Source organism: Adelges cooleyi, unplaced genomic scaffold (assembly GCF_023614345.1).
Source record: "Adelges cooleyi isolate 19-005CV unplaced genomic scaffold, UGA_ACOO_1.1 ACOO_flye_CR_arks_rails_tigmint_CR_PRNA_108, whole genome shotgun sequence".
Classification (NCBI taxonomy): Eukaryota; Metazoa; Arthropoda; class Insecta; order Hemiptera; family Adelgidae; genus Adelges; species Adelges cooleyi.
The window spans coordinates 17975361-17992989 of NW_026095761.1; the positions used below are offsets into that span (position 1 = coordinate 17975361).

Here is a 17629-nt window from a genome sequence, read left to right on the forward strand (position 1 = left end):
ACATTTACAATGATCAAAGTGTAATTTTCTCCCTTTTTAAGGGGGATTCCTCAAGAAAGATTTCACTAAAACATTTTAAGAACTCCGAGTTCTAAAACTACACTCGAAAAACTAAAATAAAGAAAAAGTTTCTATCACTTCTGGGGAAAAATTTGTTCGATATGTTTTTACTTAGTTTGTCGATTTATCGATAATACTATAATGTAAGAATATTCCATACAATTTTGGAAATAATTGGACAATTCTGCTTGCTAATTTTCTGTAACGTTTTAGCGCCTCGAAGTACATAAAAATATATACGTTTTTTTAGACTTTTCCTCAATTTTAAAGGGGAAGGGGAACTTTTTTAATTTTTGGCCCAACAAAGTGCCTTCCAGGAACAATTGCTTATATATAGAGTTGCTACATGAAAAAATCCGTTCAGCAGTTTAAAAGATATCGTGGGTCCAGACAACCAAATAAAACATTCTAAAAACAACATACATTAAAACTAAAAAATGTTTTACATAATATAAATATACAACATATCAGTACACTTTTTACAATCGTTATTTATTATTAAGATTTTAAAGGTTAGGCCTAAAACTATTAACACACAAAATATGTACTAAGGATTCAGTTCAATTAAACTGCATTATTGGACTTCAACAGCATTAAATTTATTTAAATGATTGGCAATTATACATTTTTAGTGATACCAATCAACTATGGTATAAATATGTCAAGTCATTAATAATACATTTTTAAAAAAAACAGTCGAGAAACTTGATACACAAATCGTTCTCGAGATTAGGCATAGGGGTAGATCGAAGAATAATTCGACAGCTGATGTTATAAATAAATAGATAAAGATGCGTGAAGAGAACAAGTAAATGGTAATGGAAAAGATATTTTGCAAAGTGATAAAATTGGGATGACTAAACCCAATTGTATTGGATAAGGTAAAAAAAAAAAGAAGAGGATACTGTACATAACATTTAAAAGATACCTAGCTGTACTTATGGCTATATGTAGTTTATGGTGATAACGAACATTTCAACCATATTTCTTGGGATATTAGTAATACAACGAATTTCAAATTATCGCAGATTATATGGCTTTTCAGCTTTTATAACATTTATATAGATATTGTGAATTGCCCTGTATATAACCGGAAGTAAAAAAAATACCCTTATTTTAAGCACATTAAATACCTTGGCCATTACCCTCGCATTTGTTACACCTATTAGTTTTACAAGTTTTCGTTGCTTTTGGAATTCATTGGTTGGTGTCTTACTGGTCGATGGCTGAAGTAATATATGTTTAGCCCATCCACTTTTATACTACCTCTGTAATATTAATAGTGATATATTTTATTATCCATTTTATGTGAATCAAGTATGCGATTTTTTTATATACTTTATAATACTATAATAATATACTTATTTACTCAAAAGTGGAATCACGATTTTACTGCTCTTGTCGGGGCTTTGATATGTCCGGCTATAAGTGTTGCCGTTAAAGTGGATATCAAAAATAAAACACTTGGCTTTAATCTGTACTCTATAGCCATCCTAAGGACCTAACCGGTTTGGTCGATGTCGCTCAGACAAGAAGCAACCAGTTTGGCGGAAGTGGTTCGGTGCCGTGCAAACTGGTCGCTCGTTTTTTTCATAGATCGAAGAGCTTTACTATAAACATAAAGGCAGTTTGCCGACGTACTTAGACCGAGTGAGAAGTGTATTTTTGGTCTTAACGGCTTTTAGTACGGCATGTGCTTCGCGCGATCGCGTCCGCAGTCCAAAAACGGTTATTAGTGTAAATTACATTTTTTAAAATAATTTTTTAATTTATTAGTTTTTTTAGAATCAAGTGGAAAAAACATTATAATGCTCGGGTAATTAACAATTTTTTTCTGTTTAGTAGAATATCGATCAAAAGACAAAATAGATTCTCAAATTGAACGCCATTCTAGTGATCAACCATAGCCATATAATTGTGTAATTAAAGTATATTATAGTAGGTATAGCGTAGCATGACTGAGCGAATTTACTTACGTAGAAGGCGATCTTCCAATTAAGTTTTCTACTGCACTTTTCATAAATAGAACTTGAATAAATTATAAAACAATTGACAAACTACTAAAATATTGGTAACCGGAAAAACTATTGCTGAAAAAAAAAATAATCTCATATCTCAGTTTCGTAAAACGTAGGTAATTTTGAAATTTGAATATTATATGTATAACATATATATTTTGTATTATTTAATAGTTTAGAATCTGTAGGGGAGTAAAACATAATAAGACATTATGATTATGACAATTAGATCAAATAAAAAAATTATCTTATTATTTTTTTTTAATGAATATACAAGTAATATAGTATTATGTGTATATGAATATTTTTGGCCTGCGTTTAGCTTTTGCACTCCCATACATTTTACCAACTACCTCTAATGGCACAAATTTACTATTTAAAATAAAAAAATAACCATACAAATTTGGGTCATTTGCATTTTTAATGTTTTTTTAAAATTAAATTGAGTTACTGTTTTTGGAGTGCTGGTGAAAACAAACCAGCTGCAAATTGAATTGCAACTTTCTTGTGTATATTATTTTAATTATTATTTAGCCCGTGTCATATTATTTAAGTAAATAAAATAATACAGTAATACTTCTTAGTTAGTATAATATAAGGATTACACAGTTTGCCTGTAGGCAAACACGTGCGAATTATGCGATGTGATACGTTTTACCCGCCTTTCAGCGAAAGTCACCCACCCACATTAGATATACACAGATATTATTACAGTGAATTTACAAGAGAAATTCTTGTTTTCTTCATTTGATTAATTGATTTTTTTTTTAATTCGGAATTCAATACCCCTTAACGGTAACTCTTGTATCCTCTAAAGATGTTATTTCAGACTTTGCTATTAGCAATCGCACATTGCAGGAGTATGTATTAAGTGATCCAACTGTTTTAGTACATATGATGGATATAATATTTTTATCAAATTTACCTGCGGGCGTAGACGCTTTTGATCCTGTTAACGTTTTAGGAATAATTATAAATTACAATAGTTTAAAAAAGCAGCCATAAATTTAGCGCACACACTGAAATGCTGATTTACGGCCTAGCCGATAAGAAAATCAAAGATCAAATAAAAACATGTACCTAATTTATAAGACTACTAAAAGTAAAAGCTTGAATATTATTTAATCGTGTTAATGACAAATTATAATATCTAACTAAAGACCATTGCTGATTGCATATCATTTAAAACTGTAATAGATACCTTATTATTTTTTTTAACTTAACCAGATGTACCGCACTCAGAAAAATCATGTAATACCGTAACATTGACCTTTAGAATACTGTTCATGAACCAATAATTCTAATGGTCGATTTCCAGTTTAAATATTTGTTACTCCACAGTGGACCGTATTCCGTATGATTAAATTGACATGCTTAACTTATGTTTTGGAAATATACATGATCTACAGAAACAGGTTTTATTCTACATAACGGTGTCGAACGGGTTTGTTTATTATTTTTTAAATATAGCGAAATACATTATTGATATAATATTTATTATTTACAATAGTTTATATATTTTTAAATTATTACACTAATATATAGGTAATTTGTATACACGTGTTTTTGTTTGTTTATAAAACGATTAGCTAATGTGATTAAGCATACTAAAAATTAAATGGATGAATATTTTATTTATTTATTTTGCTCCTTTATGTTAATAGTAGGTAGGCATGTAAACATTTTTACCCAAATTAATTTTTCAAGTAGGTACCTAACTAAATAAAACAAAATTATTATCATGCATTTATGTAACCGGTATCGTTATTTTATTGTTCAAGTTTAGCAGCAAATAGTATAAAATAAACGTAATAGGGAGAAATTATTTAGAGAAATAGTTGTATATAGATACTTTAGCGATAAAATTAAAATGGGGACTGAGTATAAAGAAGATGCTTTAAATGTTTGTTAAATAAAAAAAAACAATAAATGTAGGTATAAAGTAAAATTCACTCGAGATAAACCCATAAAATATAAATATATAACGGTACATTATTTTTATGATTATACCGCTAAACTGCTATCGCCGAGTTTTCGATGGCAAATTATGACAAAAAAAAACTTTCAAGAAAAAAATAAAAAGCCAGGAAACCATAATGGGTTGCTTATAATTTGCAAAAGTCCTGAATGTAAATATTATTTTCATGAAAACCATTCTATGCGAATCTCTATCGATGATAGAATACTGAAAACTTAAAAATATGGGTTAGAATTAATAAAACGTGGGCCACTGTAGCGCAGTGGTCGACAGCTGGCTAATTGCACACACGTGTCTCTTAACTTAACGGCGAATAGTAGTACATTACTACCAACACACAGTGAAAACTGTTGCTAAAGACCACAGGGTCGTCGCAACAAATTGCCCTTCGGAATCGAGGGTAACGAAAAAAAAAATGTCATTATTGACATTAATATTATATTTTATCGACCTGTGTGAAATGCAGTGGATTAAGTGTAGTTGTAAGAACATACGATTTTAATGATTGCTTATAACGTGTTGTGTATTTATATTTTATAGCATTATGAAGCCGTGGGCAGCGCTGTTGATATCAATCTTGGTGGTCGCTCGATGTATAGCGGCCATGGAAATCAAAGACAATGGCCGTGGACTTTTGAAAAGTTATCGCGCGGCCATTAATTCAACAAACCGTCAGACTGACAATAAACAAGTGCAACTAACGTACGCTCAACCGTATGTCAACGCTGTGGAGTATTCAACGTCCAGGCCAGAGCGTATCAGGAGGAGAACGACTGAACAACCGCAGGATACAATACGTGTGTTTGTTACTCCTTTGTCTGCCAGGATAAATAACCATAACGAGGAGCCTACGACCACCCAGAACTCCCAGAGAAGTCAATCGACGGGCATGTATTTCGTCACTGCCAAAACGCCAGTATACTCCACTACTCCGACCGGGTACAACGCCAAAGAATTGTCACTGCAGGAGAAGTCGCGTCAAACTGATTTCAATGGTACAAGACGGCTGATGAAAAACCACAGGGTTTCCCAACAGCCACAATTTCTGTACGCCACCACGCTGATGCCGGGAGCCAATTCCAGCACACTGGTGCACCCAGCCGGCAATAGCATGTCCCTGGCCAATTCCAAGCCATTCACAATGGTGATGGTGCCCAAACAGAAACTGAACGAGCTCTCGGATTCGTTCAAGCCAATGCCTTTGGATTCTCCGCAGTACACAAATAAACAACAAGCGTTGGACATAAACAGCATAAACGAAAATCGAAGGATGGCGGCTGTATCGATACAAGCGAGTCAATTGGGAGCTATAGTTAGCCACGGGGTTCAAAAGCAACCGGTGGGCTACAAAGCGCCACAGGCTGAGCAATCGTACAACGGGGAGGAGTCGTCCTCTGAAGTTAAGAGCCACGAATCGGCGATAATTAACAAGCGCGACCGGTTCAACTCGCCGGTATACGGTCAACCCGTCCAGAAGGTGGTCGAGTTAGAGTACAAGCCCAAGCGCGACGATTCGTTGAACTTGGAAAAGAAACAAGAGACCGCCAGGTATCAAGAATATAAGCTACCCAAGCGCGAGTCGTTGAATCAAGAAAGTTTTAGGTACCATGACTACAAGACCCACAAGCCCGACGAATCGTTGAACTTTAAAACCACGCAAGAAACGAATAGGCATCAAAACCCCTTTTTGAAAGACGCATCCTCCAAATCGGATCAGGTCGTCAGATATGAGCCTCAGCCGGCCGCCGCTCCAAGGTATACAACTGAGAGGTTGAGGGTATTTTATCCGGTCACTGAGGAATCTCCTGCTAAGCAATCTCAGTACTCCCCTTACAAAACTCCCGAACCACAGTCATTGGACTTTATGTCGCCGGTCGTCGAATCCAGTAGACCTCCTATGTACTTAGGAGAACAGTCTGCCGATAATGAGTACTCTAACGTTCCCAGTAGGTACGAGCCCAAACCTTCAGGAGACACCGAAACGAAGGGGTTCCCGGCCGAAGACACGAAGGGTGTGCTCAAGTTGATTTTGGAAGATATACTTAAACCGAAACAGCAGAACGAAATTAAGCAGAAACGAAACGGAATGGACGAAATCATTGAGTATTACGCAAAGACTAAGAGACCTACCATCGATAGCTTCGACGAATACGACATAGATACAGGTAAATATAATTTACATTTTTTTAAAACCCTTAAGTACATTTTAAAAATCTCCAAGTTTCAACCTATGACCTTGTTCTGAATATTTACATAGAAACGATTTTGTATTTAAATTAAACAGGTAAATCATTAAAAAAAAACTAAGTATAGAAACAATTCAAAACTACACTTTATCTAAGATATTAAGGATGTACCTATCAACTTTCTATACAACTTTTTTAACGCTTTACTAATTTTCTCTTGGCTCCGTCGCCGAGTTGAAGTAATTACTATTTACTACTTATTAAAAAATACTTTTGATTGTGAATCGCGCATACCTATATAACCAAACGCTATTAACTGTAGAAACTCTGAAAGTAATGAAAGCCGCTAAATGCTTAGGTGTAGTCTGAAGCACGCTCAGTCGACAGCTACAGTTAGTAGACACTGCCAAGTGTCATTGAAATGCTGTTAAGACCATCATCATTAATGATAATTAAAATATTGTCAGTGTTTTAAGTAGTTTAAAAAATGTTAACTTGAGCATAACGGATGACCACCAGGCTTTTAAGATATTTTAGGCTAAAACTGCACTTAATTTTTTTCGGGTTTCAAAATAAATCTAAAATTCAAATTAGAAGATTTCTCGAAACATGTAAGTCAACTTATATTCACATTGTGATAAATTGGATCTTATAAAAAAAACCGCGTAAGCACTAAGCATTCGTTAGTTAGTTTAATAATTGACATAATTATTTTTACGTTAAAAACCATATTTTTAATTTTTTATCGTAAATACATTTCAAAGAAGTTCGGAGTACCGTTTAAACATATTTTGTTTGCCATTAAATGGATACATAACTTAAACAGGGTGAGTTCAGCGACACTGCGCAAAAATATAGGTTAGTTTAAGATATTAATTAATTCGATAATCCTGTTTTATACGGCAAATTATTTAATGTTTAAACAAGTTATACTATACTTGTTTTCCGTTCTTGCTTTTTATATATAATGTGTAAGGTACAGTTAATGATTATGGTAAATATAGCGATCCTACGCATAATGAATTCAATTATTTGGGGCAATGCGTGTCAAGTTAAAATAAAGGCTAACTTAAGGCATCTGTTTTTTGGATGATTTATGTCCATTAAAATATTTGCGTTCACTACTTATAGTTTAATATTTAGATGAATCGTGCTAAACAGGATTTTGCACTAATTAGTGATTTATAATAATAATAATGGTATACTGGCTGTCATGTATAATAATTCTTTACCATAATCTACATAATATTTATGGTAATTTTTGGTATTATCTATTATTTACTATTTGATTATTTTAAATTACTCTATTCTTAAAAATTCCTATTAACTTTATAATATATGCGCAAGCCATATATGTCTAGTGCGTGCTTATTGGTCTGGCCTGTTAATGTTTGTTATGCAATTCATACGCATATTACAACATATCTTAAATAATTTACTGCTTAATAAGAATACTATTATTTTTTATGTCAATAATTTTTAACATAGAAAATTGTATAGGAAGTTTGTGAGTACACTGGTTGCCACGTATTCAGAGGAGGAACTCTCAAGTTCAGATCTTTTAAAATACTTAAAGTTCCCATAAAATTTGAGTAGGTACACTTTAATTAGGAGCCACACTAGTTTGGTCGCTGACACTTATTGGGCGCCTGAAGTAGTTTTGAAGAATCTGAACTTTTCAAACCACCTCTATGTAGGTATGTAGTTGTGCTTTTGTGACTGTGGGAGTAAAGAAAATAATTTACTAATAATGCTTTATAAATAATATTAAATATACTACTTAATTTAATTATCGTTTATACAGTTATGTTTATGTGACTGTGGGAATGAGGCAAATTAATTTACTAATAATGCTTCATAAATAATATTAAATATACTACTAAATTTAAATATTGTATAAATGTGTAAATTTAAATGTTTCGGCTCGTCATATAAGTCGTTAATATTTACTAATAATTAATGTAAAACATTTAATCTAAATTATAACCGCTTTTAGTCAATAAAGTTGATTTCTAAATTTCTGGCAAATTTAGTTAGACAATTAAACATGCTAACTTGGCACTCACAAGAGAATATTAAAAAATAACACTTAATCTCATGGAAAATAAAAACTTTAATGCTTATTTGCGAAAGTAAATAAACGGAAATTTGGAAATTTTTAGATTTTTAAAAAATGTGAAATTTATTGCAAAAGAAAACAGTAGAACCTTGAGTGCTTTCGATTTTTTTTTTTAATTTTTGATAATAAGTATAAAAGGTATTTGGCAGTTAATATATTTGTTTAAATCAAGGTGTCCTAAGTGAACTGACTGTAGGACTATAAATAGAATTTTTTGAATAAAAAAAATTAAATAATTAAATGGACCGCGTTGCGGTCTGACTATGATATTTGTACAAGTAATGTAGTTTCTTATTTTTACAAATGATATTAGATAAGTGTAAAGTGGTCGCCGAGTAGACATGTATTTTTTCTAATTTTTTGGCTAATAAAATATTCAAGAAACCGGAATTCAGAGATATCGTTTGTAATTTTTCTGACGGCTGTGGTTTTATTTTTATAAAATTAAATATTTTAAAACGTTTTCTAGAATAAACGTCAATTGTTAAGTTTCGAGTTTAACTGCATAACAGACATTAGTAAAAATATATAGCCGAATCCACTTTCTCGTTTAGTATTATGCTGTAATATTGTCAAATATTACTGCAAATTACAATTAGGTACTAGTATGTACTATGGCATTCTAAGATCTATGTTATTTTAAACATATTAACTAATAAGATTTGTAAATTACATTTCAATGCTTTGACTGTGTTATTTTCTGTGTATTTTGTAGTTTAGTGTGTCTTTGGCCTAGAATCAGAAATAAGATGAATACTCGGGTAAATTGTTGTTTTCGGTTTGATCGGAATGGTTAAACAAATAATTGCTAGTTCTGTTACCTTTATACGGATTGTAATAAAAGACTAACAGCAAAGACCTCGAATATGTTTACAAAATTAAAATCAGATCATTCTTAGTAGGCGTAATTTTGGCAGAGTTTTGGGTCTGAAATAAACTAAAATAACGTTTAGGTACTCATAGAAAAAAATGATAGAAATTAAAAATAATACCTCAAAGTTTATACAAATTAACCGGAAAATGAATTGACATTTATAAAAACATTTTTTCTAAAATATTGCCTATATAAAACCCCTCAATAACTGCCCGCTTCTAAATTCCCAACAAAGATATTTTAGAATATGTCTCATTTGAAAACATATATATTGAAGTTGTTCAACAGAGTACAGCGTTGAATAATATATTAGTAGTGTAAAATATAAAATATGTATATAAATCAACCTGAGAAAAATGTACTTTTAATATCTTTTTATTAGTAGTTTATATAACTACTAAAATTACATATTTTGTTTTGGTAAAATTAATAGGTTATTCATTATTATATGTGAAAACTTGATTTATTTAAGATATAAAATAAAATCTAAAAGTATTCAAATGCACTAAAAAACCTATGTATCAACATATATAGAATTTTTGAATTAAGTGCGAAGACAAATATTCAGTTAAAACAAATTTTACCATTGATTATATAAAATACAATCAATGATTTTACTTACACGTGAAGTTTCATTGTGGCCTCTAAAATTATATATTTTCCGCCGGACAGCGGCATATAGAGTTAGTCCAACCCTGATATCAACTATCAACGTGCTAAGAAACTAGTTCACCCAGATTTGTCTTATATACAATTACCGCATTCTGATCTGCCGGTCGAGATGACCGTCACAGGGCTATCTCGCAAATGTAGTTTCTGCCACTTTCCCCACTCAATTGCTCGTGTCGGTATGGTGTAGAAACCGATCTTGATCTTGACCGGACCTCGTCTGGCGTTGTTTCCACTAGCTTGTCTGTTTTTATACATTTTATTATTTTTTTAAACACAGAGAAAGTCGTAGCGGATGTGACCTAACCTAACCTAACCTACCCGTGACGAAGCTGTCGCGGTTTATACCCGCAAGTTTCATGCGATATGACACAGCGGGATAACGTTATAAGTCATATTATCTGTAGGTAATCTGTGTATAGTTATAATATTACATACAATGTAGGTATATCTACCGGGTGTGATACGTATAATGTATGTAAACAATATCGTTTATATTATAACGAGACGAAAGTATTGATTTAAAAGTACCTATCGCCGCTCACGACCTTGATAGTATTTCTTTGGTACCACTTCAATTAATTTTATATACCAACAGAGTTTCGAGACATTTATTTACAACCGGTTACCAGAATAAGAACTTTCATTGAACTATAATGAATGTAGTTTGTTTTTATTGTTAACTAATAGAAGTCATCAGATTCAAAACCAATGACTATTTTATAGGTTTAATTGTTTAAAATAATATACTAATTATAGTGTTTTTTTTTCCTGTTAAAGACATGAACTGTAATTTGAGATCAACCAGACATATCACAGACGGTCAATGCACAACTACACGCCCAATAGTGGAGGCTGTGTGCGCGGACCGCTGTCTTGTCTATGCCTCGACCTTGCCTTTTAACAAGAGAGTTCGACCGTCGTATTTGACTAAAACTCAACAAGTAAGATCAGAAACCAGAATTAAATCAAATTATTATTAATTAATTTTGTATTTTAGGTGGAAGCGTTACATTGTGTTAACGGCGATACGAAAATGTTAAGAGTTCAACTTCAATGTCAGGACGGAGCTATGCTAAACAACATCATCAAAGTGGTGACCAGTTGTCGGTGCAAGTTACATCAAATACAACCGCAGATGAGAAACACCAAAACGCCATCGACGCATTCCCTAGGTTCGTCGCCAATGCAAGAAATAATGAACTCCGAACAATTTTGATCGAATTTTTACAATACTTGTCCTTATCTTTAGGAATAACAATAACTTTAAATTATTTTTACTTCTAGTCTATATTATTTTGTATTTAATATTATTATAACTATTTTTGTTATTTATTTATTTAGTTTTTTTTTTCATTTATTCATAGGAAACATAAGTTTAATTAATTTAAATACAATACAAAGATCATTAAATCAAATTCATGTTGTTATAATAATCATAATAATACCATAAATAAAAATAAATAAATATATATATATATATATATAAAATCTAAACACGGATAAGGAAAATTTTTTCTAATGAACAATAGTAAATGTTTACCATTTAGTTGAGGTAATTTGCAGTCCTGTAATTTGTTTGCCAATAGATGCTATTTGACATACATTACACACTTTGTTCTTATACACAGGCTGGTAGGATGCTAAACAGTATGGACATTTGACTTCTTCCTTTCCTTTGTAGATTGGTAAAAAAGAGTAAGCACATATTGTAAATGGATTATGCTGATCGTAGGCTACTTGTATTTTGTTTACTGGGTTTATGTCACAGGCTTGGACCATCTTGCGGGCTTGTTGAGCAACATCGGCCCGCGGACCGAGTTCCAGTAACCGCTTTGCAAATGACGAGGCCATATTCAAATTTCCAATTTTATAAAAAATATTAATAGCAGTACGTAAGGTAAGTACTTTATGAGTCATTTGCAAGTCACAGTGAGTGAAATAAGCGGCCATTTCGGCGACCCTCTTTTGGTCATCAAGTGTTACTTTAGGATGTTCTTTACGAGCAGTTTCCATTATTAATCCTAACACATACTCTTTAGAAATATGAATTAACTGACTGACCTCTACTGCTTCTTTTTTTGTGTCAACATACAACAGTGGAATAGACAAAAGAATAGACCGGAACTTAGCTATGGTCTCTGGGAATTTACCGGCTGTAGTCAACTGGTAGCACGATTGCAGTTCACTGAGTAAATGTTCTAGTTTTAGGTCTAAAACCGGTTTGTTATTGTTTTCTTTCCAATTTCTTTGGGGATACACAAACAAAGATGGGTGAGAAGGTAATGGGGTGTATGAACAACGAGATTTTAGGTACGTGTCCATGAACAGACTTTTAAATGGTTGGAAATTGGTCACTCCGATCTGCTCGTTTAATAACTTAAATGCAGTTTCGAAGTTACCCGACTTGATGTAATCGATAGGCAATTGGCTATTAGTAGACCAAATGTGGGCTTGACTGGGTCCTTCTTTAGGTGCAATAAAATAGTCAGCATCTTGCTTAGAAACAGCGATATCGGGAGGCAGCTCTACTTCTTCATCGCCAACGTCCCATCCTTCTTCACCAACTGCCACAGCCGCAACTTCTTCTTCAGCTTCTGAATGAGTAGGTGAAATTCGTCCCTCTAAAGCTAAGTCAGCTTCTGCGCCCCAACCTTCTTCTTCAATGTCCTCACCGATTGTTGTATCAATAAGACCAGAGGCTTTACCAGCTGACAAAATGGCACCTTCAAAGAATCCCTTAGATACAGTTAACAACGGCCAATTGGATTCAGCTTGACTAACAGGTACTGGTGGTTTCAACAATACGGCATTTGGGTTTACTTTTGGTAAATTGCCTGTATAACCCTCTTTAATGGATTCAGCTTCAGCGTGCAAACCGTGGGTTTCAGCGGTTAGGTAGGCAAGAGATTTGTGACCGAGATCATTCAATATCTTAATCCTTTCATGACAATCACCCAACAAAAGAGCTCCTTGATAATGTCCAGATACATCTTTACGTATTTCAGCAATTTTCATCATTTTTCTTAATTTGTCCAAATTGCCAGTGATCAAGTATAAAAATGATAATTTATCAAAATTTTTGGTTCTCTGATAACACATTTCTACAACTTGATGATTACCTTGAAGTAGAGCCGACTGTCCTAATTGTTCCCAACATAAGTTATCGTCCAAGGTTCTGGCTGCTTCCAATGCAATATCAATATTACCGCATTCGAGGGCCAAAGAAAACCTAGTTTTGTTGTCCTTAACAAAATGCAATGCAACTTCTGGATATCCTTTTTGTTGCAAGTATGCTATAATCGACTGACCGATCAACCTATCGTTTCTGACGATGTGCAAAACTTCTTCATATTTACGTTTTATAAGTGCCAGCTTAAATTTGTATTCAGTCGTATCTATGTTCAATACTCTTGGTCGGCATTCTCTGTCCAAGCAAAATACTTCATTGCCACTTACTTTTGTAATGTATATCGGGAGATCTAACGTTCGAATGATTCCATAGTCTCCACCATCTGGTAGAGCGTATTTTATATGATTACTTGTTGTATAAATAAATACACCACATTCGTCCCACGCACCAGATTTGATTCTGGAATTCTCATGAATAGTGCAGAGTATTTCTAATTTCCTGCTACATATATAAATATTATTTTTGCATAAAACAGCAAGTAACGATCCATCATTAGACCAATTCACATATCGACACTTGGCTATTTTTGCTTGAGCTAACACTCTTTTTTGTGTTACATCAAACAAAGTTAAATTTTCAGGATCGCGAAGCAAAAGTAATCCAGTACCAGCATAAAAAATTTCATCAACGTTATTAGGGCCAATATTTTTTTTTGTCACTTCATTTTTCAAGTTTTTCAATTGTAACATGTGCACTTTGTCTAGCACAGCAAATCGGTTTCTAGCAATCCAAACAGCCATTAGTCCACTAGACCTTTTGCTTTCAGGCGATTCGATAATTCCACTATCCGATGATTCTTTAGGTAGTTGATACAAATCATAGGTACTGTTATCAACATTAGAATTTCTTGTTACTACTAGTAATGAATTTTCTGCTGGATTGTAACTTATGCTGTAGACAAGTGTTCGGCCTCCACCTCTTAATTGCATGACGGTGTTGACTTTGTGTGTACTGAAATCAAGACGGTGTAAAAACCTTTCTTTGACATAGTACAAATAATTCCCAAATTGTGTAAAAGCTGGTCTTTCACGCTCCAATTTAAATACTACCATGCCAGAATCATGTCCTGCAGCGAATAAATTAGAAGTTGGATGGGCAGCTAGTATCCAAAATCTCTCGTTTTCACGTCTAAATGTATTTAAACACGTTCTTTTAGTCAAATCCCAAACACGAATACTTTTGTCTTCAGAGTTTGATAGGATCAATTCTTGTTTTGGATGAAATACAACACAGGATACATTATTGTAGTGGCCACGACACGTATCTACTTCCCAGGCTTTAGAATCATTCATTCGCCACAATTTCACTTGACGATCGTCAGCACCGGATACAATGAGTGGCATTGTAGGATGAAATGTACACCAATTAACACCTCGGTCGTGCCCTTCGAGTACATGTTTAACAACTGCGTCGGCTTGTCCAAACAAATCAGTAGCATTGGGGTTTTTTAAATGTTCATCAAGTCCTCCAGGACCTGGAGCAACATTTTTCTTACGCAATCCAGATATATCCCATACACGAACAGTTTGATCCAACGAAGCAGACACCACTAAATCTTCAGAAGGATGAAATTGTGCACACATCACATAATGATTGTGCCCTAAAATTAAATATATTTATATTAATTATGTAACACAAATATATTATTTTTATTAATTATTAAATATGATTTTGATCATTTAGCTTAACAACAATTTTATTTAAAATTAACAAAAACTTTTTAGCTAACATAATTGTTTCATAGAATAAAACAAAGCAACATAAAATTTAGAATTATATAACCATGCAAAAACAATATTGATAGGAAAACTTTGGAAGTATTGTAATTAATTTGGTAAATAATAGTTAGTTAAAACTTTTGGCCTAAATATGTATTTTTGGTGCTCAATTTCTGTTCTACGACTGTATAACTGAACAAATTACTTCAGCAGTTAGTGTTGTTTTTTAAATTAAAAAATTAAAAACAGATGTAAAATCAATACTTTGATAAATAGCTTAACTATTCATCAAAGTCAAATTTACAAAATGAATTAAACTACATAATATCACAGATAAAAAATAAAAAGGAAAGATAATCAAAATATTAGAGAAGTTAATCAATTTATAAATAAGAAAATTGAATACAGCATTAGTGTAATACATACATTTTATAATTAAATACATACCAGTAAGTACACAAATACAGGCACGACTTTGCCAGTTCCAAATTCGAATTGTTTGATCATCCGAAGCACTTAGTATCCAGGGGTATTCATGATGAAACATAGTAGACCGTATATAATCCAAATGACCAAGTAGTGTAAATATACAACGACGTTGTGTATAATTCCATACTTTAATTTTGTAATCGTCACCTCCTGATACAAATATAGGCTGTTGACTGTGAAAATTGATACCGCGAACTGGTCCGTCGTGTTCATCAAATTTATCCAGCAATGTACACATACGATAATCCCATAACTGAATAACACCAGTATGAAGACTGGCCAAAATCCACGGTCTTTTGGGATGAAAAGTCAAGCCCTTGATTCGGGCTGACTTAGTTTCAAACTTTGTTAACATTATACTTGTAATTCACCTACACAAAACACAAAAGAGAATATTAAATTATTATAGCAATCTCATAAGTATATGTCAATAATAGTTTAATGTAAAAACAATAAATTGGTTTTAAATTATAAAATCTCGGGGGGGGGGGGATATTACTTGTGATGTCCCGGGTTATATATTTGAAAAAATGCTAATCCTAACATAAGTCATAAACGTAATAACCCATACATTATAATGTTGAGCCTCCACCCCATATATAATTATATAAACTGTAAACACATAATATTTTGAGTGGTATAACATTAGAAATACTTTTACAACAAATAAAACAATATGTTTGGTGACTGAATAACGTATTATACTTACTTATTTCAAAACGAATACTATACTTTTTAGTTTTTATTTTCATTTGAGTAATATGTCATTCACATGAAAACCGTGGAATAGATATGCCGACTTGTTTACGTGTAATTGTAATCGCCAAGCGGTGTTTTATTTGTTGATAGTACAACTGGTTATCATATTGGTTACCACCACGATTCATGTTTGGTTACTAATCCAAGGCTACCGCGGTCAATATCGGTAGCAAAATAAATGATAACAAAGTCCGCTCATTAAGTGATAACAACAAGTGCAGACTGCGGTTCGAAAGGCGCATAATTGCCAACCGCAGTTTGTTTATGCCTAAAAGACTTGTCCGTTAAGACCATAGACCTATAAAGATATCTAAGATATATAAGATTTCTTTATAGGTCTATGGTTAAGACGCTTCCCACCTGTATTTTTGCTTCATAACTCGTGCGGGGGATTAGGTTTTTTGGGTTGTACACGTAGTAGAATATAGAATAGTACAAAATTTGTACAGTACACAGAGAAAAACTTTACCTGTGTCGTAGCGTTTTTATTTTTCTTTCGATAACTAACAATCTATATTTTTAATTCGTAAAGATTGTTTTTGTCTTATTTTTCTATTTGTTTATTAAAAGTTAGTATTGATATTAGAAAAAAAAAATTACACTATGACACAGTTCTATGTATTGTGAAAATATGGTAATTTCTCAATTTTCTGTGAATATTGTCGAACTATTTGTATCTGCGCGAATTTCTCTACCGCACTCCACCTGCCATCAAACCCTTCGACCTTTAGGTACAACTTAAAAAATAATTATTCAAATCTGGTTATCGACCAGTCAAGATTTTTAGCAAATTATTCTCAATAAAATGGCTATCTTAAATTTAAAAAAAAAATGTAAAAAAAAAAAAATAATTTAAAAAAGTAAAATAGTTAAGTGCAATAAAAACATGGTGCTTATAACGTAATTAAGTATACATATATTTTTAAATAAATAATTTTTTTCCCAAACTTGTACAAGTTGCCATTATATTGGCAATTGGCTCTGCATCATCTGATCGTGCATTTTCTGCCATGGGGCGAATAAATACCTACTTAAGATCAACAATGAACCAAGATCGCTTCAGTAATTTATCGATACTGAGTATTGAAAAAGACTTATTCGCCTTAATGTATAGGTTAAATAATATATTTAACATTTTGACTAATTGTGTTCGAAAAATATCAGAAATAATTGAAATATTGGACAATAATTTCATGAAACGCTAGTAAAAATTGTTTATTTCTAACGAAATATTTTATCAGCCTTACGTGTTTTTTAGACACGTTTTTTTTGTTTGTTAAAATAACATTGCCATTTGCGTCATACTTTAAAAACTCTGTTTCTATATAGTTTGAATAACATTTGTTAAATAATGTTTTCTTTACTCATTTGAATATTTTTATGACCATGAGGCATGAAGTTTCCAAAATTAGTAATTGTAAATGTTTTTAACAAGGGTAACAAAAATTAGAATAATTAAAAAAAAGAGTGTCTTATTCTTAATGAATCGTCTGTAATCAACATAAAACATAAATTTGATAAATCTATGTCACTATAAATTAGTGTCTTAAATCGCGGCACCATCTT

General features: G+C 32.5%; 2 protein-coding genes across 2 annotated transcripts; one reads left to right on the plus strand and one right to left on the minus strand.

The window, feature by feature from the left end:
* Positions 1-1661: 1661 nt before the first annotated feature.
* On the plus strand, positions 1662-11239 carry LOC126847570 (uncharacterized). Its single transcript, XM_050587903.1, has 4 exons — positions 1662-1876; positions 4597-6221; positions 10685-10848; positions 10905-11239. Exons 1-4 carry the CDS (start codon positions 1869-1871, stop codon positions 11121-11123), a joined length of 2016 nt encoding a protein of 671 aa, XP_050443860.1. The 5' UTR covers positions 1662-1868; the 3' UTR covers positions 11124-11239.
* Positions 11240-11312: 73 nt separating this feature from the next.
* LOC126847569 (coatomer subunit alpha-like) lies at positions 11313-16144 on the minus strand. The gene is made up of 3 exons (XM_050587902.1): positions 16014-16144; positions 15263-15675; positions 11313-14697 (listed from the first exon to the last, which is right to left on the minus strand). The coding sequence occupies exons 2-3, from the start codon at positions 15657-15659 to the stop codon at positions 11444-11446; spliced, it is 3651 nt and encodes a 1216-aa protein (XP_050443859.1). The 5' UTR covers positions 15660-15675; positions 16014-16144; the 3' UTR covers positions 11313-11443.
* Positions 16145-17629: the final 1485 nt, after the last annotated feature.

Bases quoted from the DNA above. Each gene is read 5' to 3' on its own strand.
- LOC126847569 (XM_050587902.1), bottom strand. From the start codon at position 15,659: ATGTTAACAAAGTTTGAAACTAAGTCAGCCCGAATCAAGGGCTTGACT. The intron at 14,698-15,262 runs GTATGTATTTAA...ATTTAATTTTAG, and splicing joins CTGTATTTGTGTACTTACTG to GGCACAATCATTATGTGATG.
- LOC126847570 (XM_050587903.1), top strand. The intron at 6,222-10,684 runs GTAAATATAATT...TTCCTGTTAAAG, and splicing joins CGAATACGACATAGATACAG to ACATGAACTGTAATTTGAGA. The intron at 10,849-10,904 runs GTAAGATCAGAA...TTTGTATTTTAG, and splicing joins ATTTGACTAAAACTCAACAA to GTGGAAGCGTTACATTGTGT.